General features: G+C 48.8%; 1 protein-coding gene across 1 annotated transcript; it reads right to left on the bottom strand.

Moving 5' to 3' along the window:
• Positions 1-1,011: 1,011 nt before the first annotated feature.
• Positions 1,012-25,661, bottom strand: IFNLR1 (interferon lambda receptor 1). Its single transcript, XM_061393192.1, has 7 exons — positions 25,028-25,661; positions 20,154-20,277; positions 13,838-14,022; positions 8,255-8,397; positions 6,311-6,470; positions 5,553-5,686; positions 1,012-4,366 (listed from the first exon to the last, which is right to left on the bottom strand). Exons 1-7 carry the CDS (start codon positions 25,083-25,085, stop codon positions 3,596-3,598), a joined length of 1,575 nt encoding a protein of 524 aa, XP_061249176.1. The 5' UTR covers positions 25,086-25,661; the 3' UTR covers positions 1,012-3,595.
• Between the last annotated feature and the right edge of the window lie 921 nt (positions 25,662-26,582).

Here is a 26,582-nt window from a genome sequence, read left to right as displayed (position 1 = left end):
CTGCACCTCTCTGGGAGGGAGTGGCTCTCTACACAGGACTGTTGGGGGTTGGTGGATAAATTCCCCAGTTCCTGTCCCTGGTAGTGGAACATATCCAGAGGGCCCAATACTGAACTCCCAAAGCTCCCTGGGAAGACTGAGTCCCACTTGCTCAGAGGCCTTACCTGTCTGGTTGTGCCTGGGCTGGCTGCCTCCCCTCCCTCTCTTCCACTCTCCTGTTGGTGCTTTCTGAAATCACTGCACTGCTGTATACCCCCAAGTCCTTGTCTCTGGTCTGCTGCCGGGGACCCAACCGAGGACCTTATCCAGGAAAGCCCCTACATATGAATCTTCAAACTGTGACCTTTCAAAGTTGCGAACATGCATCTGATTCCAGCAAGGAACCACAACCTATGCCATCAGCATGCCCTCCATCGCCTATTGCTGACAATCCTTCAGCTCTACCACCTCCCATCTCCTCTCTCTCTTCCAGTCAGTAGTTCTTTTTCCTGTCCACTCGATACCAGCCCTGTATGCCAGCGGTTGTACGTTTCAAGGTACTGTGCATGAGTTCTCAGTTGTGTCTGATTCTTTGAGACCCCATAGACTGTAGCCCACCAGGCTCCTCTGTCCATTCTTTAAGGAAGAATACTGGAGCGGGTTGCCGTTTCCTGCTCCAGGGAATCTTCCGGATCCTCGTCTTCTGGGTCTCCTGCATTGGCAGGCAGATTCTTTACCACTGTGCCACTCGGGAAGCTTCAAGGTACTGTACTGTAAGGTGAAATATATTTTACTTTCTTGTGTTTGTTTGTATGCATTATTTGTATGAGAAATATTATAAATCTATTACAGTACAGTATAGCGGATAGTGTTAGCTGGGTACCTAGGCTAACTTCTTTGGACTTAATGAAAAAATTGGACTTACCAATGTGCTTTCAGAATGGAACACATTCGTATGTAGGGGACTTACTCTAGTCTTAACAGTCAAGACTGGTGAAAAGCCTTTGAGAAATAAGAGCACACACTTTTCCATTCGATTTTGCCTTTTTCTCTAAAAATAGAGCTCTTTATTTAAAACAGTTTAGGGTAGGTCCCAACAAACATTAGGAAATTATTTAAATATGATATAAACATAAAATAAAGCTAGAAATAAATACAAATATCTCAGAGCAACATATAAACTTCTCAGTACCCTAAAGAATCGGAATGTTGCTTTTACTTAGGGCATCGCCTACTCCACCCCCGTTGTCCTTCACATGTGGCTTTGGAGCTCAAGCTATGCAGTTCCTGGCCAATGAGTCTATGAAAGGGCTTTGTAAACAGTTCAGTGCTGACTACACCTAACAAATGATAATACTGGCCAGCATGTTCTTTCCTAATGCTGCCCATAGTTTTTTGTTTATAACCTAATGACCATGAAGGAGCTGGACTTTTAGAATTCAAGGAGGGTTCAGCCTATGTCAGAAATTAAACTTTGAAAAAAATACTTAGAAAACACACAAGGTTTCAGAATACAGTGGTTAGTTACTTGACACCAGCCTAAGACAACAGTGATGATAGCTTTTAGGGACTTGGAATTACCTCCTTGAAGCAGCTCGACAGGTTCCAGAAAGGACACCGGGCTTGGTCTGGGTATTTCCCCGGGAACTGGCCCTGGGCCTTCCCCAGTGCCACAGGCACAGCTCGTTTTTCTTCTCCTGTGTTGCATGATGGATGCAGACAAGCCTCATGGGAGAGAAACCCCTGCAGACAGGCACGTGTGTGTGCCTGGGCACGCAAGCGTGTGCATGCCTCCCAGCAGTGGGGAAGGCCCCTGCAACCCCGTGCCCCTTGCCGAGACCTTGGTACTGTTTACATGGCCAAGGGGATCGGGGTTGCCCAGGCGGGCCAGAGACCCAACCTCACTCTTAGCGACGTATACAGTGAAGTCAACATTTCCGCTTCCTCATCTGAAACAGAAGACAGGATTTTCAACTTCAAAGGGGCTTTGCTAATTTTTTCTTTAGCAGTGGAGACTCCCAAGCACCATTGCACGTGGAGAGTGCTGGAGAAAAATGAGGGGTCTGGGGAGGCTGCTCTGGTTGAACCTGGGGGAACCTCTAGCTTCCCCTGAGATTGAGACTCCTCCTCCTGTGAAGCCCAGGTCTTTCGGGAGCACAGTTTGAGAAGCCCTGGAAGTTTGAGAAGCTTTTCCAGATCATTCTCTCAATGCTATACCTTTATGCTGACTTCTAAACAGCACAGCCCTGTGGCTACAAAGCTTATGAAGATGTTTTTTGCATCAATGGAAAAATGTATTAAGTCCTGGCAGGTGAAATGGCAGAGGCAAGGTTTGCTCTGATCTCTGTGGTTCTTGCAGGGCCACAAAGCTGACAAAATTAGGTTACCGAAGCAGTTGTTTGAGAACATCCATCACTACCCCCGGGCAAGAACCTGTTTCCAGAGACAGTGGTTTCTCAAAATCGGAAGGGAAATGGGACACCTTTACAACCAGAATGGGCAACTGAAGGGTCTAAAGTGCTAAGCTGGGGATCACAGGCCCGGGGCCCAGTTCCCTGCTGGGCTGCTCCCCACCACCATTAATCAGACTCCCTAGACAGTGCACCATTTGGTTCTTTGCCGTGAAAAGGGAGAGGGACCAGAGATGCCCCTGACTGGGCTTCAGTTTTTGAGAACTCAGTTTCCTGACCACAAGACGGGGGGCAGTGAGGGCAGGAGGTAGGTGGGAGACTTGGAGTGAGAAGCCAGTCACTCTGAGTTTGGGGTCACAGGTGGGAGATGCCCAGTGGTGCCCCCACCTGCCCGGAGCCTGGGTGGATGGGAGAATTCTCTGGTCACCGCGTGATGAGTGCCAACGATGCGGCAGGCACCACGCGTCTGTCGGACCTCTCGCCACGCCCCAGGGGGTAGCTGCGGTGGGGAGACTCAGGCACGGAGGAGGAGGGTGTCTCCCCGCCAGCCACACAACTGGTGAATGTCAGGGCTGGGATCTGGACCCAGGTCTGTCTGATATTCTAGATTGTGAAACACGTGACTCAGAGACTGGGCCTTCAATGACGACGCCCTTCCCCTTCCTCTGCCTCTCCAACACCCTCGGCCAACTAGATTTTCTTCACCGGGGCCCACCCTAGGGAACTCATAAACCAGAAGGCTGAGTTCTGCGGAGGTGGAAGCCCAGCGGATGCTGGAGAAAGCTGCGAGTCTCCGCTCCACCAGGTGCGCTCCAAGTCCTTCTCTCCCCAAAGCCGGATGGGCCCTTGTGCTGTCGGCCTTCATGTCCGCTGGGACCTGACGTTGCCCGTTTCACGGTGTCCAGAGATAATCTTTCCAGCTGGCCTATCACCCCAGGGGCAGTGGGGTGATCTACACCCAACCAACCTCTGACCTCCACCCATTCTTGTCTCCACCCCTCCTGGTGCTTGGTGCAAAGCAAGCAGGTCATAGGGCAGGTGGCTTCTGACGGCTTAGGCTGGTGGACGGCTTCTAATAGCTGGGGTTCTCCGAGGTGCTCTGAGGACCCTCTGCTGCCCCAGCAATGATGCTCCCGGGATTTCAAGTCTTGATGATGTCTTGGGTCCCCAGAAAGCTCAGCAGCAACCAGACTCGGAGGCACAGCTCACCTGGCCAAGTAATGCCCCAAGGGTCTGACCTCGGTCCTCTGGAGGCTCTTAGCCCCCCAGCTGCCAGCACCGCTGTCCTCACTTTCTGACTCCCTCCAGCCCTCTTCCTCCTCTTCTTCCTCCCCCTCATCATCCTCAGGACTACTGTCCCAGCAGAAGGTCAGTGTCCGAAGAGAAACTGGGGGTTCTCCAGGGACTAGATTCAGCCCTGGTGATGATAAGCCCCAGCTGGTCCAGGAGGAGAGGTTGTCTTTGGAGGGCTCTCCCAGGGAACTGGAGTCCTTGGGTGGTGGGAGAGGCTTCTGGTGTTCCTCCCGACCCATCCCCTGGCCTGGCCCCTTCTTGGCCAAATAGCCCGAGGATCCAGCCTCATCCCAGGGGGAGGAGGACCCCGCAGTGCTGACCCAGCTTCTGCCTGAAGAACTGCAGGCAGAGGACCCTTCCCCCTGGACCAGAGGAGTCCAGGGCTCTCCTGCCTTGGCGGGCCCCGGGCTCTGGGGTTCCTGCCCCAGGAAGGGCGGTGGTTCAACATAGGGCTGGAAGCTGACGCCAGGATCCAGGTCCTCTTCATCTGTGCTCTCCTCACCGTCCTTCTCCTCAGCGCTGTCCTTCTCTGGTCTGGCCTGGACGGGGGCTGGGGCCCTGACTCTAGAGGTCAGCCTGACCCTTCTGGTCACTTCCTTTTGGGGACATACGATCAAGTCGTGCAGGCACTCTGGGCCACCAGGCTGAAAGGTTGCCCCGCAGAGTCTGTGTCCGGAGAAGCTCTGATTTGGGGAGAGGAGAGAAGAACAGAAGATTCAGCCTTTCTGGAAGCATGACTGTTCTAATTTGGGTTCCCCCGGAAATAGACAAGGGATTCAAATGGAAGTCGTTTCTCTGGGAAGTGATCCCGGGAAGTGACAGCAAAGCACAGCAGCCCATAGCGGGGTATGATGAATCAGGTCACCTCGAGGGCAGCTGGAGCTGAGCCTTGCTGGGGACTTGGAGCCACTGCAGCACTCGGGCCTCAGAGCACCAGCGGGGGAGGGACGGAGGGGGTGGTGGCGTGAACTCCCTGGGACACGAAGCCTGTGATGTGCACAGGCAGAGGGCACCAGAGGCCAGAGAAAGCGTCCAGGTTGCAGGCGCTGGCTTCAGGAGGTCGAGCTGGTGATCTACCATGTAACGGGAAGGTGGACAGAGGAGCTTGGTGGCTATGGTCCATAAGGTCGCCAAGAGTCGGACATGACTGAAGCGACTTCACACGCATACATGCTCGGGAAGGTAGAGGGATGGGGCAGGTGTGGATATGTCTAACACAGAGGTAGTCCTCCAGTTAGTGGGAATTCCCTGCAGGCCCAGGAATGTCAAACACTTCCGTCTGGCAAACCCTCAGAGCCCATCCTCAAAGTTTCCACATAACCCAAGTGCGCCCCGAGCCCCATGTATGACTCAGCTTCCTTTCCTAGGCCTTCACTGAACAGATCTGACCTCTCCAGGCTTCCCTTGTCCCTGTGGCCCCAGGTTCTAAGTGAGTGAGCCAGCAGATCAATGAAGAAACTGCAGGGTCTGCCTGTGTAAGACTTACCCTCGGTTAGATGGTGAACAAAGTGCTGGGACCTTTTTAAGATGTCTCCTTTTGATCCCATCCTCCCCGCCTCCCCTCCCGGCATCTCTCCTGAGTCCCAAGGCTGGGGGTTCTGCTTTTGGCACTTGACAAATCCTTACCAGAGATGAAACTATTTTAAAAAGGGACTTAAGGCACTTGTCCCTCCCAGGCATATCTGCTATTTTAATTTGGTGCCAAAGGAATGAATCACTAATGGTGAAAATTTAGATGGGTAGATAGATAGATGTTTTGCAGTCTAGGCCATCCTAATACTCTACCTGAACTATCTACCAAGTCTAGCTCCACTTCCTTCCTCTTGGATAACCCTCCCTCTCTGTCCCACACCCCCAGATTTGCCATACCAGGGCCTGTGGCATCTTTGTCTGCTGAAACCAGGGGTTCTCCCTGAAGGTCTTCCACATCACAGGCCCTATGGCAACAGCCAACAGCAGTGGAAGCAGAAATGGTAGCAGCAACAAGAGGGCCCAGTTGGATCCTAGGAAGAAAAAAATAATGACTAGAGAAAACGACTAGAGAAAGTGGGGCTCCTGTCTATCAGTTGCATCTGAGCTGAGGCTTCACATACATCATCCTGTTTAATTCTCACAAGAATAAACCCGGGACTTCCCTGGCGATCCAGTGGTTAAGAATCTGCCTGCCCACGCAGGTGACACGGGTTCAACCCCTGGTCTGGGACGATCCCACATGCCTCGAGACAACTAAGCCTGCACACCACAACCACCGAGGCCCACCCTCTAGAGCCTGGCTCCTCAGTGAGAGGAGTCACCGCAACAAGAAGCTCCTGTGCCCCGACAAAGAGCAGCCCCACTTGCAGCAGCTAGAGAAAAACCTCTAGCAGCAGTGAAGACCCAGTGCAACCAAAATAAATGAATACATAAAACTTAAAAAGAAAAAAGAAAACCTAATTAAACCCATCCTACAGATGGTGGAAAGCAAGGTTCAGAGAAGTTATGTAAACTGGCCAAAGACACATAGCAAGCGGGGCTGAAGCTGGGGTTTTAATGGAGGCAAGTCTGTCTCTAGACCTGGGCTCTTAACCACCAGGAAGATCCTAAGGCCCAGGGGGAAAGTCCTCACTTCTGTACCACCTGGCACTCACCCGGGGCCTCCAGGAAGAAGCAGGTGGGCTCGGAGAACTCGCTGTATTTAGGGTTGCCAAAGAAGTAGATGGTTCTGGCGCTGAGGCAGTGGTGCCCACTGGTGTCTGGCTGGAGAGGAATCTGGACTGGCTGGCCATGGCGAGTGTCTGGAAACCGGGTCTGTGTGGAGAGAGAAAGAGGAGGATGGACCTGTGAGGAGAACTGGCTCCATGCAGTCAGGATGGGGTGGGCTTGGCAGGTGTGGCACAGCTGGGATTCCCACAACTTCTTTACTTGCATTAAGGCTTAAGCATTCAGAGAGCACTTCCCAACACTATCTGGCTTCTCTTCTTCACTGAGTATCAAGGTAGAGATGGGCTGGGTTCAAAAGCAGCCCTGCCATTCAGGGTCACTCCCAGGCACACCCCACCAAGGCCCAGGGGTCCTCACTTTCGGGGACAGATGCCTCAGGTTTCCCACCCTTAGGGCATGTCAAAATATTAGGGTGGAGGAAATCACCCCTGAAGATTCACCGGAAGGACTGATGCTGAAGCGGAAGCTCTAATACTTTGACCACCTGATGCGAAGAGCCGACTCATTGGAAAAGACCCTGATGCTGGAAGGGATTGAAGGCAAAAGGAGAAGGGGGCAGCAGAGGAGGAGATGGTTAGATAGCATCACAGACTCAATGGACATGAATTTGAACAAACTCCGGGAGATAGTGGAAGACAGAGGAGCCTGGTGTGCTGCAGTCCATGGGGCTGCAAAGAGCTGGACCCGACTTAGTGACTAAAGAACAACACTGGAGTAGTCCCTCAGCCATTACAGACACAGAAAACTCTTGGGCTGCTTGTCCAACACAGTAGCCACCGGCCACATGGGGCTATTGAGCACTTGGAACATGGCTGGTATCAACCAAGATGCGCTCCAGTATAAAATACATACCAAATTTCACGGGAGACCAACCAAAATCTCAGTAATTTTTATATTAACTACATGTTGAGATGATTACATTCTAGTGAATGAAATAAAATCTACTATGAAAACTAAATTCACTTGTTTCTTTCTACTTAATTGAATGTGGAACGTTTAAACGACAGGATATGTTCTACATTATCTTTCTACTGGACAGTAGAAAGAACACAAGAACACCTGTGAAGTTCTTGAAGGCAAGGACCACATTAGATGAAGATCTGGGACCCAGAGTGTGCAGAGGTCAGGGGTAAGAGTCTGGGTTCAGTAAAAGACAGAATGAACAAGAACAGGGGTCCATAGACTTTAACCTCACCTTTCTTTGAAAATAGTTTTCCTGGAACATGGCTACGCCTCTTCATTTACCTAATTACTTATGGCTCCTTTTGTGTTACAGATAGAGCTGAATAGATGTGAGAGACGATATGGCCTGCCAAGTCAAAAATATTTACTCTCTGGCCACGGAAAAAATTTGCTAACCCCTGCCATAAACAAATAGATACTGACATAAGCACATGTATACACAGAAACAAGTCTGAAATGGTATATATACCAAAGAGATATTTGAAATCATCTTTGGATACTTTTGGTTTTCTTCCTAGAATTTATCTGAATTTTCTAGTTTTTTTTCCCTAATGAATCTGGTGCCTCAGCAAGTAGGCCTCCCAGAGCCCATTATACTTCAATCAGATTTTTTTTTTTTAAGTTTCGTAATAAAAAAAAAAAGAAAACTGCTCTGTTGTTACTAGCTGTAATATGCAGGTGAAGGATATCCTGGATTTGGCCCCTTGGGTGGGGGCTTGGGGCAGAGGTGAGCCACAAGTCAATCACACTGCAAAGTCAAGGGGTGACTGCAGCAGTGAGCGGTAGGCATGGAAGGCTTCCTGGAGGAGGCATTCAGGGACAAAGCTTGGAGGGTGAAGAGCATGGGGATCTGCTGGGAGAGTGAGGAAGGGGAGTCAGTTTGTGGGGGCATGAAAGGGGCTTCTCACCTTGTTCTTAGTCCCTTCCTTCCAGAAATTCACCTCATAGTTCATATCTGGTTGGGGCAGACAATGCGGTAGCTGGTATGTAGCATTGACAATCAGAATCTCCTCTGTCTGGTTGAACACCAGGACAGGTGGGGCTGGCTCCACTGGAGGAAACAGAACGGGACCTGTCAGGACCTTCCGCAGGCCACAGAACACGCATGCCCCTGCCTCCGGGCAGGCCTGCTCCTCACCCAGCACGGAGACAGTTAACCTGCCTTGACTCGCGTTGTCCCTTCCCCCTGGGTGCCCTTCACCTGTCACTGGTCTGTCAGCATCCTGCCCGTCTGTATCAGTATTCTGTTGCTGCCATAACATTGCCACAACCTTAGTGGCTCATGTCCACACAGATTTATCATGTCACAGTTCTAGAGGTAAGAGTCTGGGCGGGCTTGATGGGGTTCTCAGTGGAAATCAAGGTGTCAGCCGGCCTGGGCTCTCCTCTGGGATCTTTGGGGGCAGAATTCACTCCCATACTCATTATTGTTGTTAGCAGATTTCAGTTCCCTGTAGCTATGAGGCTGAGGTTTATTTCCATGCTGTTTGTTAGCCGGGAGCCTTTCTCAGCTCCTGAAGACACCTGCGCTTCTTTCTTCTTGTAAAATTTTTTGGCCACACTGCATAGCATTGTGGGAATCTTAGATCCCTGACCGGAGACTGAACCCATGTCCCCTGTAGTTGAAACATGGGGTCTTAACCACTGGACTGCTAGGGAAGTCCCAGCACCTGCATTTCTAATCATGTAACCCCTTCATCTTCAAAGCAGAAACACCACATTGAATCCTTCTCACATTTCAACTCTCTGATTCCCCCCTTCTTCTATACCTCTTTTGCCTCCAGCTGGAGAAAGGTCTCTGCTTTTAAGGACTCAAGGGACTAGACTGGGCCCATTTGGATAATCCAAGATAATCTCACTATTTTAACACCCATAAACTTAATTAAAGTACCTTTTGCCATCTAATATTAACATTTAACATACTCAGAGGTTCAGGGATTAAAGCATGAACATCTTTGGGGGGAGTCATTCTGCCTACCATGGTCCTCCGTCTGACTCCTGAGAGACATACTGAAATTCCTGTCTCTCTCAAGGGCAACATACATTCACCCCATCCTGTGCGTGCAGGCTCAGTCACTCCTCTGTGTCCAACTCTTTGTGACTCCCATGGACTGTAGCCCACCAGGCTCCTCTGTCCACGGGATTCTCCAGGCAAAAATACTGGAGGGGATTGCCATTTCCTTCTCCAGGGGATCTTCCCAATTCAGGGATCAAACCTGCATTTCCCGCATCTCCCACACTGGTAGGCGGATTCTTTACCATTGAGCCGTCTCACCCCATCCCAAGGCCCCCCAGGATCTCATCCCATTACAGCATCAACTCAAATTTCAAAATCTCATCTTCTAAAGTATCTAAATCAGGCTCAGGTGAGAGTCTGGGTACAATGCATTCAGCATGACTCCTGGACTCAATTCCTGTCCTCTTGTGCACCAGTGAAAATAAAGTGCAAGTTATCTGCTCCCAATACAAGGAGGTGGGATAGGCAGCGGACAATAATCACGGACATTTTGGTTCAAACAGGGGGAAACAGGAGGTAAAAAACTCACCGAGCCCAAGCAGTTTTGAAATCTAGCTACACAAACTGTATTAGATTTTTAGGCCTGGGAACTACATCTCCTTGGCTTTCAACACTGCCCTCTGGGATCTTGGTTCCACTCTCTGAATAATCCTTCTTTTTCATGAAAGATATTTGCAGGTAAATAGTTTACAGTCTGCTTCTTTCCAGTAGAAATTGGGGGACCAATAACCTTCTTTCATTTCATATTCTCTCTGCTCCTTTTCATCCAAACTGACACTGTTTCTGCTGATATAAAATTCTCAAGAAGCTTGTGGATCTCCTACAGATGTCACGGGGACCTCCTGCATTCGACAGAAGCCAGTTCCACATATCTTTTTGAGAAGAGCCATTTCTATTTTTGGCTTTAGCTGAGCTGGCTGAGGGATAACACTTCAGCTTTCTTTTTTTTAAATTTTATTTTATTTTTAAACTTTACATAATTGTATTAGCTTTGCCAAATATCAAAACAGCTTTCTTGCTTGAAGGGAACTGTATGCCATACCCTTAAATCTCTTCAAAGAGCCTTTTTTTCTGGACTGACCACTTCGATCTTTCTGAGGTTTTAGTAAACGGTTGTACAATCATGTGGGTGTGTGAGTGCACAGTTGCTTCAGTCACTTCCAACTCTTTGCTACCCTGTGGACTGTGGCCCGCCAGGCTCCTCTGCCCCTGGGGATTCTCCAGGGAAGAATGCTGGAGTGGGGTACTGTGCCCTCAACCAGGGAATCTTCCCCACCCAGGGATCAAACCCACGTCACCTGTGTCTCCTGCCTTGGCAGGCAGGTTCTTTATCACTAGCGCCACCAGGAAGTCCCGGTGTACAGTCACGTCCTTGGCTATTTCTCTGCGTCACACTCTTAATTTTAGTATCTTTTGCCATCTGGATAGGTTGAGAATTTTCCAGACGTTCGAGTCCTGGTTCCTTTTTGTCTAGGCTCTTTCCTCAGTTTCTCTCTTTCCTCCTTGCCTTTTGATATAGTTGCCAATGATAAACCAGACCATGCCTTCAGTATTTTGCTTGGAAATCTCCTTGATAAATGACCAAATTAATCATTTATAAGTTCTGTTTTCCATGCACATGCAAGACACAATTTTGCTCATAGTTTTCCAGTATATAAGAGGCATCCCCCTTCCCGAATTTCTCAGTAACATATTCCTCACTTCCTTCTGTGAGGCATTACCTTTAGTATCCATACTTCTACTAACAGTCTGCTCATGATGATTTAACTATTCTTAAAAGAGATTTATGGCTTCCTAGATGGCTCAGTGGTAAAGAATCTGTCTGTCCACGCAGGAGAGGCAGGAGACGAGAGTTCGATCCCTGGGTTGGGGAGATCTCCTGGAGGAGGAAATAGCAAGCCATTCCAGTATCCTTGCCTTGAAAATCCCATGGACAGAAGAGTCTGGTGGATTTCAGCCCAAAGGGTCTCAAAGAGTCGGACATGACTGAGTGACTGAGCACACACACATACCTGAAGGGGATGTAGGTTTCCTCTGTGACGCTCTTCACTTCCTTCTGAGCCCTCACTGGCAGAATCTTTAATGTCCATTTCTACGGACAGTCTGATCAAGGTTATCTAGGTTTGACTGATGGTTTGAAGATGGAGGGGGCAATGACAAGGAATAAAGCAACAAGAGAAAATTAATATACCATTGTTCCAGGTCCAGCTGAAATGCCACTGTTTCCATGCAGCCTTCCCTGAGTACCAGACGGCAGGAGCCCTGACCACACTGGCCTTCCCTGCTCTGTGTTTGTGCTCAGGGAAAGCATGGGGCTTCTGCAAGGTGCCACCACTTACGTGTTCAGGAAACACCCACTGGACTCTGATATGTATTAAGCCCCGGGTAGGGAGCTGAGAGAACTGGGGAGACGAGGCCCCCACAAATTTTGACCTCAAGGAGTTGGAGGAAATTAGAGGGAAATGAAATATTCAAACTAAAAAAACTCAAGAGAGAAAGTGACCACGGTCACAGTTGAGGGCAAAAAAAGGCAGGAAGGATCATTCAAGTTTGAGGTGTGGTCTAAGAGAGAATCAGAAGAGCTTTAGGGAGGAAGAAACAACAACAAAAAATTAATTAAAAAAATAAAAAAGTAAGCACCTCTCTGTATCTGTCCCTTTATTGTTCTAATTCTTATTCATATTCATCCATCGTTCTTCTAGGCAGACAATCTCTCTGTCTGCCTTCCCAGCTTTCTTTTCCTTTCCATCCACCTATCCATCTTTCGTGACTATGCTTCTTTTCCTTCCCACCCACACATCCTTCTCAGCCGTCCTTCCTTCTTCCTAATTTTCCTACCTTGCTTTCTTTCCAGCTGACATTTCTTCCTTCCTATCCATCCTGTCTTCCTAATCATTTATACTTTCTTTCTTCCTTTCATCTAGCCAATCAGCCTTCGTTGCTATCCCCCATCCTTCCTATCCATCCACTTTTTCTTTCCATGTGTCTTTTCTTCTTGCTTTTCCTTTCTCCTTTGCCTCTCCTTCCCTCTCCCCCTTCCCTCCCTTGCCAGGCACCCAGCCTTCCTTCTGTGCTCTCTAGCCACTGACCCAGGCATCTGAGTTTCGTTCGTATCCTGTACTTCTCCCTCTCCCCCTTTCCCCCCTTGCCAGGCACCCAGCCTTCCTTCTATGCTCTCTAGCCACTGACCCAGCCATCTGAGTTTCGTTCGTATCCTGTACTTCTCCACCCCTACTAGCTCCTTCACTGTAAGCATCTCTCCATCCTTCTAACTGCTTCCTTTCCACGCATCCATCGCTTCCTCCCTATCGTTTCCACATTTCCTTTCTTCTCATCCATCCATCCATTCTTTTGTCCATTTGTCCATCTGCCCTGCCAGCTTCCTCCCATCCCAATCACCGCTTCTTCCTTCTCTGTCATTATTTCCCGCCATCCTTCATCCAATCCTTTCCTCCCCTCCCTTCAAGCCCTATTTTGTCCTCAAACATTTTGAGAAGCCTGAGTGATAAATTACAGATTGTAGTTCCATGAAGCTATTGTGTGAGTATTTATACTCCCTTTCTTACTCTTGACCCAATCCAGCATCTTGTCCAAGATCAGAAAGAGCCATTTCATATCACATCTCTATCACTTACGAGCTAGTAAGTTTCTTAACTTTTTTGAGTTTTAATTGTTTAATTTTTTTAAAACATGGGTGGATTAAAATGAACCTCACAGGCCTATTGTGAGGATCAGAAATAAAATACACTGGAGAAAACATTGCCCTCTTCACTCAATGCTAACAGTGGTGGTTCCTGAAGGTTATAAGCATGGGGAATGTTTTCCTCCCTATTCTTATCTCTCTCTCCCCTGAAATTTCTGTGGTGTACAGAAGTTATTTTTGCAACTAAAATTTTTTAAAAATTGTTTCTGAAAGAGAGAGACTGAACATTAACAAAAATAGGAATAAATAAAATGCCTTGTGCCGTTCATAACCAAGGTTGTACACAGTAGAAGATCATGAACCTCATTAGTTGGAGGTTCAAGCGCAACTGGGTTTCCCTGGTGGCTCAGATGGTAAAGAATCTGCCTGCAATGCAGGAGATCTGGGTTTGATCCCTGGGTTGGGAAGATCCCCTGAAAAAGGGATAGGTTACCCACTCCAGGATTCTTATCTGGAGAATTCCATGCTCAGAGGAACCTGGTGGGCTATAGTCCATTCAGTTGCAAAGAGTCAGACACCACTGAGCGACTCACACACACACACACGCACACACACACACACACACACACAGACTGAACTGCTGGCACTGGCGAACTCTGATTCCCAATTGCAAAGTCAGACTACTTGGACTACAGGCTGGGGCCCGTGGCGGTGGCTCCAGAGCTGCCCACCGCTTTGGGGAAGTGGAGGGCAGATGGCTAGGACAGATAGCAGTGCCACCGAGCTGAGCTCCTGGGCAGACAGCCTCCCTCTCACAGGTCCCTTCCCTACCTTCAAAGAAGTAATCCATGAACTTGGACTCTACCCAGGGGGACCTGGCGCTGGGTGAAACTGCTTGCACACGCCCCTTGAACTTGTTGCACAGGTCTTGCTTCTCCAGGCACATCAGAGAACACACCAGCTCTTTGGTTCCTGCACACTTTTTCACTCTCCGCCACCGTCTGGGGGGTGCAAAGCTGAGAGAGGAGACAAAAGAGTGTAGGTCATGGATTCGGCCTCTTGGGATGAGGAAACTTGGAGAATACATGATTACTTGGCCCTCCATCCCACCTGATTGTCCATCCATCTATCTGTCCAGCCAGCCAGCCATCGGCTGAGAAAGAAGAAGGACCGTCTTGTTAGGAGCTTGGGCTCAAGAATGACAGATGAGGGTGGAATCCAGGCTCTGCCCGTCACTAGCTCTGGGACCTTAACGCCCCTAAGGCTGAGTCTCCTCATTTGTGATGTCTCCCTCACAGGGCCGCCCTGCTAGTAACCATTCTCCACCACGTTTATTCATTCAGGCAGTTACAGGCCCCCTGCTGTGTGTCCCACTCAGTGCTGGCTGCTACGTGAATGTCAGCGGGGACACCCAAGTCCATGACTCCAACTTCCTGAGAGCACTGAGGTGCAAAGGAGGGACCCGCTTGCTGGGCATTGTTCTTGGGGAATCTGCAATTCTTGGCAGACAAGGTCTTGCCCTCAGGAACTGATGCTCTGGAGGGAGGGGCTTTCCCACCATCGGCAAATCGACAAGACAAATCCAAGAGCTGGTAAGTGCAGTGATAACAGGGGAAGGTGGGGTGACTACTTTCTGAAGGCAGCTCAGGAAAGGCCAGGAACACAGTGCTGAAGCTGAGGCTGGGATGCTGAGAAGGGAGCCAGGAGAAGGGGTGGGGGGAAGGAAATCACAAAAGCAAAAGCCTTGCGATGGAAAGGGACTTGATTAGTCCAGGAAAAAAGCAAGACCAGGGTGGCCAAAGCCCAGTGGACAAGGAACACAGAGGGTGGGCAGACAGGAGATGAGGAGGGAGGGGGGTGGGCAGAGCAGGCGGAGTCTCACCGTCTTGGTTTGGAGTTTGGATTTTATTCCATATGTCATAGGAAACCGCCGGAAGGTTCTGAACAGGGGAACTGAGGTTATCCAGTTTATGTTTTTAAAATATCACTGTGATAAGCCAGTGTTTAAACAGAGTTTAGGCCCCTAGTCTGGCATTTTGTTGCGGCAGCCCTGGCAGACTAACACTTCAGCTTTCTTTTCTTTCGGTGTCCTAAGAAATGTGAGCCTGACTCAAGGCCACGAAGATCCTCTCCTGTGCTTTCTTCTGTCAGTCTTATAACTTGAGCATTTACATTCCAGTTCTCTTTGATTTTTAAAAGTTTCTCTCTTTTCACCTTCTGTTTCTTTTAAGGCATTATCTGTTGTTTTGATTTGCTCTTATATTTCTTTTAATTTATTCTTCATTTATGAAATATGGTGGTGGTGGCTGTCATCTGCAGCAACATGGCTGGGCCTAGAGATTGTCATACTAAGCAAATTAAGCCAGACAGAGGAAGACAAATATCATATGAAGTCACTTATATGTGTAATCTTAAATGATACAAATACACCGATTTCTCACGGTTCTGGAGACGAGAAGTCCAAGATCAAGGTGTCAGCAGATTTGCTGTCTTCTGAGGCCTCTCTCAGGAGATGGTCACCTTCCTTCTCCCTGTGTACTCACCTGGCCTTTTCTCTGTGTGAGAGCAGCCCTGGTGTCCCTTCCTCTTCTCATAAAGGTGCTAATCCTATTGGCTAAGGGCCTCACCCTTAGGACCGCATTTAATCTTAACTGCCTCTTACATCCTAAATACGGTATACTTGTGACTCTATCTCCAAATACAGTCCCAAGGGTATTAGAGCTTTAACACATGAGTGACTAAGGGGTGGAACACAATTCATTCAGTCTGTAACAGGGAATTATGAATTAAGCTGCTATGAAAGTTCACACACAAGTCTTCATATGGACATATGTTTTCACATCTCTTGGATATAGATCTAGGAGTGGAATTCGGGAAACGTGGTCACTGAATGTGTAACTCTACCAGAAACTGTAAAGCTGTTTTCCAAAGTGACTATATCATTGTAGTTCCCGCCAACAATATATATCCACAAGGGATTGGTTGTGGATCAGTATCCACAAGGGATTGGTTCTAGTGCCCCCTCACTGATACAGAAATCTGCAGAGTTAAGTTCCCTTACATAAGGGGCTTTGTATCTGCATACAACACATGTACATTCTCTCATATACTTTAAATCATCTCTAGATCACTTATGATATTAAACATAAATGCAAGCACTATGTAAATAATTGTAAATATGATGCAAATGCTACATAAATATTTGCTACTGTGTGGCAAATTCAAGTTTGTCTTTTGGGGCCGTCTGAATTTTTTTTTTTAATATTTTTGTTCCATGGTCGGTTGAACCTGTGGCTGCAAAACCTCCAAATATGGAGGGCCATATGCCCTCCATACCCACTCCAGTATTCTTGCCTGGGAAATCTCAGGGACAGAGGAGCCAGTGGGCTACAATCCCGGGGTTGTGAAGAGTCGACACAACTTAGCAACTAAACAACAAAATGCCCTCCACGTGCTTGTCTACATTTAGTACTGTCACATCTTTTCATTTTAACCATTCTAGTGGTGTGCGTATTTCCTTGTAGCTTGAATTTGCATTTCCCTAAAGACTAATGATGTTGAACATCTCTTCATATGCTTTTTGGCCATTTACATATCTTCTTTTGTTAAGTGACTATTCAAATATTTTGGGGTGATTCATCTTACTTTTGAGATGTAGGAGTTCTTTGTCTATTTTGGATATAAGTTCTTTGTCAGTGTATGTATTGTGAATATATACTTTTCAATGACTGATTTTTTCATTTTCTTTGGGGTTTTATTTTATTTTTTTAAAGAACAAAAGTTTTAAATTTACTGAAATCCAGTTTATCAGTATCATTGGCTAAATCGTATGGCACCCCCCCCCCTTCCCAGTTCATATGTTGAAGCCCTAACATCCCAGTGTGACTGTATTTGGAGACGGGGCCTTTAAAGAGGTAATTAAGATTAAACACCGGAGAAGGCAATGGCACCCCGCTCCAGTACTTTTGCCTAGAAAATCGCATGGATGGAGGAGCCTGGTAGGCTGAAGTCCATGGGGTCGCTAGAGTCGGACACGACTGAGCAACTTCACTTTCACTTTTCACTTTCATGCATTGGAGAAGGAAATGGCAACCCACTCCAGTGTTCTTGCCTGGAGAATCCCAGGGAGGGGAAGCCTGGTTGGCTGCCATCTATGCGGTCGCACAGAGTCGGACACGACTGAATCGACGCAGCAGCAGCAGCAAGATTAAACACAGTCCTAAGGGTGAGGCCCTAAGCCAGTAAGACGAGCACCTTTAGGAGAAGAGGAAGGGACACCATGGTTGCTCTCACATGGAAAAAAGGCCAGATGAGGACCCAGAGAGAAGGGAAGTGATCATCTCCTGAGAAAGGCCTCAGGGGTGCTAATGTAACAAATACCTAAAAATGAGTTAGTGGCTTTGCAGTTGGGTTATGGGTAGAAGCTGCAAGGGTTTGAAGTTCATGTGAGCAAAAGCCTAAATTGCCTTGAAAAGACTAGTGGTAAGAATATAGATCCCCTTCATGGATTACAGCCTTGTCGTGGTGAAGGGGCTTATGTAACTCAACGAAGCTATGAGCCATGCCATGCAGGGTCACCTAAGATGGACGAGTCATGGTTAAGAGCTATAACAAAATGTGATTCTGGGAGTGATCAGATGGAAAGGAGGAATATCTTATTGGAAACTGGAAGAAAATCGGTCCTTGTTATAGAGTGGCAATGAGTGTGGCTGAATTACATCCCAGTGTTTTCATGGAAAATCAGAAGTGGAAAGTGATAAACTTGGTTACTTAGCTGTAGAGATTTCTAAGCAATGTGCTGCAGATGTAACCTGATTTCTTCTTACTGCTTACAGTACAATGAGAGAGGAGAGAGACAGAGACAGATAGAAGGAATTGCTAAGTCGAAAGGAACCAGAACTTGAAGATTAGGGAAATTCTCAGCCTATGGATATTGCAAAAAAATAAGAAAGCATGTTCTGGAGAGAACACCAAAGTTGTGGCTGGAAAATCATTTGATAAAGAGATCATGAGTGTGACTCGCAGATTTAATCAGCCATCTCAGTAGAAGCCAGGAATAGAGATGGGATTTTTTATACATATCACCCAGTTCTGTTCACTGGAAAGATCTCTAAGCAATAGGGCAGTAGTGATCAGACAGCTACACAGTGTTCTTTAAAACCATTTTTTACCAAATGGAGACATGGTTGATTTCAGGTTTTAGGTCAGGAATTGTGCAAATGAGTCTGGAACATCTGTTTGCAACAAATGACAATAAAGATATCAAGACTTACTAGGGTCAAGTTCAAAGGACTCAGGAGCCAACCTGAAGAGACTTTCATTGGCCAAAGATGAGACAATTCAAGCTTCAATGAGTAGAATCAATTGCAATGAACTAAACCATTAGATATGTTTAACTACTTGAGTTGGTGATAATAATAAAAAAAACAAGGCAATCATCTTTGGGACATGATAGGGAACCAATTCATTATCTTCCAAACTGGTAAAGAAAAAAATTTCAAGCATTTATTCCATCTTGCCTGTATGAACAGTACCACTGAATATCAAATACTACATGAAAGGAAGCATCTCTTTGTAAAATAATTCTAGCTAATAAATGAAAAAATAGTACTATTAGAACATCACAGTTTTGGAATCCGCACAGGTGTTTCAAAAGTGTAAAAGGACAGGAAAATATCATAAAGGTCTGAGGTTAGGCTTTCAATTCTTTAATCAATTTATCCCAACTCCACTATGCCTAGCTGTGTGGTTTTGAGCAAAACACCCTCTTAGTGCTTCAATTCCCTCCCCGGTAGAGGGGAGTCCCTGAATCCTTCCTCGCAGCGCAGTGTGAGACTAAATATGTTTCATGAATGGACACGTGCAGACACACAGCCAACACGCAGAACACGCTGGGTATTTTCTGCCTCCGATACAGTTCTGCGTCATTCTCTCTTTCTTTTCTTTCTCTCTTCTGGCCGCACTGGGTTTTTGTTGCTGCGTGTGGACTTTCTCCAGTTGTGATGAGCTGGGGCTACTTCTCAGTTATGGTGGTTTCCTACAGTGAAGCGTGGCTCTAGGGTGCACAGGCTCAGTAGTTGTGGCCCTCGGGCTTAGCTGCCCTGCGGTGTGTGGGATCTTCCCGGACCAGGGATCGAACCTATGTTCCCTGCATTGGCGGGCGGATTCTTAACCACTGGACCACCAGGGCAGTTCCCATTCTTTCTTTGGAAAGCTCTCTACAGTCTGTCCTCTCCCAAGCCAGGCCCCCACCATTCACATCTGGAGGCTACTGATGGAGGCACCATGATAGAACAGGAAGAGCACAAGCTTTGGGGTTGGACAAATGCGGGTTTTTCTTCTGCTTCCATCACTGACTTCCTTACTCAAGTCACGGCCTGAGTTATTCCTCACCTCTAACGCAGGGGAAATGCAGAGCCTGCCTGGCAATACAGGGAGGCAGAAGGGAGGTACTCACGCTAGGCTCCTAACACTCAGCCTGGCACAGGAAGAGTCTTGAGTATGTGGCAGTTCTTCTCCTTCCTGCCTCCTCCTTCCCACCAATTCTAGATTAATGCTGCTGAGTAGCTGCTTTTATTAGCTTACTCTCTAATGAAAGATCTTCAGATGACTTCCACCTATGTGCAAAGATGACAAATCTGCCTTCACTTTTAGACTTTTAGACTCCTCTGCATCAGTGATGGATACCTGGGCTGCCAGCGTGAGAAGGACCCCAAGGCTCTGTGCAGGCTCCGTGGGGAAAAGGGTGATCATTTCACCATGTCTAACACAGCTCTGCAAGAGATATCTCTGCCTCCTTTACCTGCTATAATGTCAAGCACTTTACCTAGGCCCTCTAGATTCCCATTGTCGGGCCCTCACAGCTCCATCCATGCCCTTCTCGGACTTTTCTCAAAGATCCTGCCTTGCTCCTGGCAGGTCCATCGCCTGGGCACTGTTCTCCATTCAGCATCACCCCCACCTCCAGAGTTTTCATGAATACCCTCTCCCAATACCTGCCGCATGCTATCACCTGTGAGACTAAGAGAACCAGCGGGTGCTGTCCACACTGAATGCAGCTACTTATTGCAGAGAAGCCCCTCCGGCCCCTGTCCACGTCTTCAGGCCCACCCCCCCCCACCCCACCAGCCCAGAGGCACCCCTCCACCTTTGATAGGCCACAAAATAGGTCACGTTCTGGGGGTTTCCAGGCCCTGGGAGCCACGTCAGGTACACACTGAAGTCCCGGGAGAGCAGCGTCACATTCTGGGGAGGGGCCAGGAGGGGCCGCCCTGTGGAGGAGAAAGAGGTCATGAAGCCTGGAGCCATTCTGAGCTGAAGAGTGGCATGGCAGGCAATTGGGTGCTTGCTCAGTTTAAGAAACAGGCATTATCTGGGGTGGCTGAAGCAGACGGGATGTGATGTAGGCTGGGGACCCAGGGGGCATGATTCCAGTTATAGCTGTGTGACCTACAGCCCCTTCCCCTCCTTAGACCTCAGCAGCCCATCTGTGCCAGGCTGGGAAGCCCACCCTGGCACTTGAGGGTTCCAGCAAAACAGCACAGAGCAGGACCATCTGATAGATCCCTGGACTTCAGGGGGAATGGCCCCGAGGGTCTCATGGAATGGAGGCTCTGTCCTGTCCTCGCCATGTCCCCAGCGTCTGCCTGCAAAGGTCCCTATGCACACAGTAAGTGCACAGTGAAATCTGTTGAGTGAATGAATGAATACTGTGAGGACTTGGATTATCCCTAAGGCCGCCTAACTGCTGTCCCTGCTTCCAGCCTTGTCTCCTCAATCCATATGGCATGTGGCAGCAAGGGTTAAAATGAAAGTCAGATCATGTCACCCTTTTGCTTTAAAGCCCCAGTGGCTTCTGTTTCACTCAAGGTAAAACCAAAGTCTTTGCCGTCACCCACAGGACCCTACCCAGTCTGACCCAGGACGCCCCAGGACTCTGTCCCCTCCAGCCACACTGGCCCCTTCCTGTTCCTAGAGCGTGATGGGCCTGCACTCACCTCCAGGCCTTTTCACAAGCTGTCCCTTCTGCCTAGACTGTTCTCCCCCTGGATATTCCATCTGGCTCACTTCTTTGCTTCCTTCACATCTCTGCTCAGATGTCACCGTCCCAGTGGCTCTTTCCCTGATCGCCTCTAACTTGCCCCTAACTTCCCTCCTTGGCACTTCTTCCTTCTCACTGCTCATCTTCTGAAATATGCATCTGCTTACACAGCTGCCCAGTTCCCGCCCTTCCCTTGCTCTCAGAATAAAGTCCATGCTCCTTATCAGGGTACGTGAAGCCCTGCCCAGGTTGGCCTGGCCATCTCGTTGACATCTTCCTGACAGCTCACCAACACACCTCACCAGGCTGCAACCAATCTTCCTTCCCACCCTTCTCAAACTACTCCATTTCTCTGTGTGTCCTTGAACCCAAGCGTCCTTGACAGCGTGGTATTTGCCATCTAATCTTTTCAACACTTGATTCAAATGTCACTTCCTCCGGGGAGTCTTCCTGACATCTTTCAGAAGTGGTGGCGATGCTGCTGCTGCTAGTGATAGCAGCTAATGTGTATCGTGTCCTAACTATGGGCCAGGAGCGATGCAAACTATGTTATCTGCACTTTCTCCTTCAATCTGCCCCACATCTCCAGGAGGCAGGTACTAATTGTGAGCATCACATTACAGATGAGGAAACTGAGGCCCCCTCAGCTAATAAGTTGCAGAAATGGAATTCAAATCCATGCAGGCCTAGTCAATCCCAAAGTCTGAGCTCTTTTTTTTTTTTTTAATTTATTTTTATTTTTGGCTGAGGTCTTCATTGCTATGGGAGGGCTTTCTGTAGTTGTGGGGGCTGGGCTCTTTGTTGTGGTGAGTGGGCTTCTCATTGCCTTGGCTTCTCTTGTTGCAGCAAACTGGCTCTAGGGCACGAAGGCTTCAGTGGTGGTTCACTGGCCTAGCTGCTCCGAAGCATGTGGAATCTTCCCCAACCAGAGATTGAACCCATGTGCCCTGCACTGGCAGGTGGATTCTTAACCACTGGACCACCAGGGAAATCCCCAAAGTCTGAGCTCTTGATCACACTTCCTCCCCTAGGTTCTCATGGGGCCTGTTGTTCTTCAGCCACGAAGTCATGTTCAGCTCTTTACGATTCCATGGATTGCAGCATGCCCAGCCTCCCTGTCATATCTCCCGGGGTTTGCACAAACTCATGTCCACTGAGTCAGTGATGCCATCCAATCATCTCATCCTCTGTTGTTTTGTTTTCCTCCCACCCTCAATTTTTCCCAGCATCAGGGTCTTATCCGAAAAATGAGTCAGTTCTTTGCATCAGGTGGCTAAGGTATTGGAGCTTCAGCTTCAGCATCAGTCCCTCCAGTGAATATTCAGGGTTGATTTCCTTTAGGATTGACTGGTTTGATCTCCTTGCTGTCTAAGGGAGTCTCAACAGTCCTCCAGCACCACAATCCAAACACATCAATTCTTTGGCGTTCAGCCTTCTTTATGTGAGCTTAACTCTCATATCCGTACATAACTACTGGAAAAACCATAGTTTTGACTAGACGGACCTTCGTTGGCAAAGTGATGTCTCTGCTTTTTAATATGCTGTCTAGGTTTTTCAGAGCTTTTCTTCCAAGAGGTAAGCGTCTATTAATTTTGTGGCTGCAGTCACCATCTGCAGTGATTTTGGAGCCCAAGAAAATAAAATCTGCCACTGTTTCCACTGTTTCCATCTATGTTCAGCATTATTCTTCCAATATCTGTGGCTCATTACTGGTCAAGAACATCTCTCGATCACTGCATGCCAGAGGTTTCAAAGAGGGCAACAACTCTACTCCTGCCGTTTAGGTGCTCATGATCCCATGGAGAATTCACATGCGCCGGGTCACATGCACCGTGATAGATATCCATACAGTTTACACAAGGGCACCAGGGAGGGAGGGACCCATTCTGCTGATGGCCCTCGGTTCAGCCCCACACCCCTGCCCTTTTGGGCTCCTGCTCTCACCCCAACCTGTGTCCTCTCGTTGGAACTGTATCACCTGGATGCTGCTGCTGACACTGCTCCCCGTTTCTGGACTTCCCAGCAGGTGGCCCACAGGAGGCCAAAATCTGTCTCCAAGTGGCTTATCTGAGAACAGGCTTCACATCTGAGCTGGGCCACAGTGGAGAACTAGCAGCCAGCAGTTGCCCTCGAGGTGCTCAGTCGCTCCATGGTGTCTGACTCTTTGTGACCCTGGACTGTAGCCCGCCAGACTCCTCTGTCCGTGGATTTCCCAGGCAAGAATACGGAGGTGGGTTGCCATTTCCTTCTCTGGGGGATCTTCCCGACCCAGGGATCAAACCTGTGTCTCCTGCACTGGAAGGCAGATTCTTTACCACTGAGCCCCCTGGCAATCCCAGTTGCCCTCCACTGAGCCTTCAAAGGGTGCCAGGCACAAGGGTGGAGTTCAGTCAAATCCGCATTCAATGAAAACCTCATTCAGTCCTCAGGACAAACTATTCTGTGGTGTAGGCGTCACTCCTCTTCCATAGAGACAGAAGAGGCTATATACCCATTAAGACAGAAGGGGCTACACACCCATTGCACAGTAATAGTTTAAGAGCTATAAGAGCCCTTGGATATAATCTAATATTAATGTCAAAAGCCAATATTTGTCTGAGCAACTTCTTTGTGTTGGGCACCACATTATTCTAGTTAAGTGTCACAACCCAACTGCCTGAGACTACACACCCATTGTGTGTGGGAGCCAGGATTAGAACCTGGATTCAGCTTTGCTTCACCCTAAACCTTCGCACCACAACTTGTGTTCTGTACATTAAATATTCATCGAGTGTAAGGAGAGCTAGGGCTAGACAGCAGAACTACGGAGTTTGGTGGTGAAAAGGGGAGTACAGAGTACCCCCTCCGCTCCCACCACGTAGGTACCCTATTCCTCATCAGCTGCCGTAACACTGCTGTGAAGGAACCAGGAGCTGGGGCGTCCCTGGACTGACCCGGGTAGAAGGACCAGCCGCCTGCCCCACAGCCAAAGCTGGCCATGCTCACTTCAGCCTCAGGCTTCTCTGTTCTGTGTGTCTCACCAATGCCTCCCTTCTGGGGTAATTCCCTTAACTTCTCTGAGCCTCAGTTTCTCCATCTGAAAAGGGAGAAAATACTACCTACATTGTAGGACAGTTGGGTTGCAACGCTTAACTAGAATAATGTGGTGCCCAGCACAAAGACGATGCTCAGACACATGTTGGCTTTTAACATTAATATTAGATTATGTCCAAGGGCCCTTCTAAGCTCTTAAACTATTAGTCTAGGATCAGGGCGATATCCTGGGGCCAATCTGGGGTCCTTCTCCCTGGATTGGCTGCGGTTTGGTGGTTGGATCCCAACCACCCAAGGTATTTTGTACCCTGTCACCTTATTTACTAGCGAGGGTGCAGGAAAAAAAAAAGGTGACTTGTTAAAACGGTAGCACAGCTTAGACTAAGCGGGTGCTCCTTCCCCTCAGGCTTGGGTGGAACTTTTGACACCCTGAGTTGGGAGGAAGGGGAGGGGAGGGAACCCCCCCAACCCCTCCACAGCCCCCAACACCCCCACCCCCACCCCCGACGCCTGTCCCCCCGCCAGCGAGGGCAAGGCACTTCAGCTTGGTTTCCTGTCCAATGAGGGTCAAGTGTGGTGGTATTCACGCAGCGGACAGGGCTTTTAGGAAACCTTAAAAAGCGCTTTATAAACAAATGCAGCTGACTTTTGAACTGTATCTATTTTTCTCTGTTCACCTGGGGCTGCGCTGGCACTAGGAAACTGGATCAGGTCCTTCCCGTAAAGGAATTTCAGACTCGAGTCTGTTAAGTCCCCGGTTAGAAGAAAACTGGTGGTGGCGGGTTGGAGGAGGCGGGGAGAATGGGCTCTGCCGATTCGCACGACCAGGGTTACCCCGCACAGACCTCTGCCCGGCCACTCCCTCCCTGGGTCGGTATGAAGGTGGGTGCAGACCGGATGGAGCGCTCCCGCGGCCCCGCGCCTGCCCGGCGGCCCCCCGCCCTTACCTGGAGCGGACTGCAGCAGACACAGGAGCAGGGGGGCCCAGCGTCGGGCCCCCGTCATGCCGGTCCTCCCACGGCCCCGGGTGGGACCGGGTAGGCCTCCCACTCCTCTGGCCTCCTGGTTCACACCCGGCAGGTGATGCGACCGGCAGCCAATAGGAGGCCGAGCCGCGGGCCCGCCCCTCCGAGGGCGGAGCCTGGGAGGCTCCAGGGGCTTCCCCTGGGGCCGCCCCGCTCAAACCCTCCAGGAGCTCCTCAAAGCCTCTACTTCGTTTTTTTCTGCCTGATCCGGGAGAGGGGTTGGAGTCGGGGGGCGATCAGTAAATCCGCCTATGGAGGGAGGGGAGAAGAGGAAAACTGTTCATAGTTAATAACCACAGGAATTTCAACACGGGACTTGAAACAGGACGAACTAGTTCAGGGCCAATTTAAGAACGTAGCCCCAGACACCACTGGTTGTATCCGGGCGCGTTCCAAGTGCCAGGTTCCAGGTCAAGCACTTTGGCCGGTTATTTACTTTAATTCTAGCGACAACCGGGGGCGGGGTCTGTCCTGTTATTCTTTACATCCTTCACGCGGGAGTGACAGCTTCCAGAGCTTCCTCGGCATGTTCCCAGGAACACTGGTCCCTCTGATGCCAAAGCCTGTGGCGTGGTACCTGTCACTGGAACAGTAATTGCTTCCAGACAATGGAACAAGCCTCACCACAGAAGAGTCTACAGTCATTAAAAAAGATGTTGCCAAGACATACATAGTCACTCGGGGATGTTTACTCAGTAGCAGAAAAGCAAGTACCAAAATATGAGCGCTTTAAAAATCTGTGTGCCTATAAGCATTTGTGAGCTTCCCAGGTGGCAGGAGTGGTAACGTATCTGCCTGCCTACTCAGGAGATGCAAGAGACTCAGGTTCAACCCGTGGATCGGGAGGATCCCCTAGCGTAGGAAATAATGGCCCGCTCTGGTATTATTGCCTGGAAAATTCCATGGACAGAGGACCCTAGCGGGCTACAGTCCATGAGTTTGCAAACAGTCGGATATGACTGAGCAGGAACACACACATAGGCATAGAGAGATTTGGAAGGGTATAACACCAATATGTTCCAGTAGTCACATATGGATGTGAGAGTTGGACTATAAAAGCTGAGCACCGAAGAATTGATGCTTTTGAACTGTGGTGTTGGAGAATACTCTTGAGAGTCCCTTGGACTGCAAGGAGATCCAACCAGTCATGCTAAAGGAAATCAGTTCTGAATATTCATTGGAAGGACTGATATTGAAGCTGAAACTCCAATACTTTGGCCACCTCGTTGGAAGAGACCCTGATGCTGGGAAAGATTGAAGGCAGGAGAAGGGGATGACAGAGGATGAGATGGTTGGATGGCATCACTGACTCAATGGACATGAGTTTGACCAAGCTCTGGGAGATGGTGAAGGACAGGGAAGCCTGGTGTGCTGCAGTCCATGGGGTCGCAAAGAGTGGGACAGGACTGAGCAACTGAACTGAACTGTACTGAGCACCAATATGTTAGCCTTTGTTATCTCCCAATGGTGAGGATTT

Source organism: Bos javanicus, chromosome 2 (genome assembly GCF_032452875.1).
Source record: "Bos javanicus breed banteng chromosome 2, ARS-OSU_banteng_1.0, whole genome shotgun sequence".
Classification (NCBI taxonomy): Eukaryota; Metazoa; Chordata; class Mammalia; order Artiodactyla; family Bovidae; genus Bos; species Bos javanicus.
Note: the sequence above shows the minus strand (reverse complement) of the source record. Positions and strands in the feature narration are given on the sequence as shown.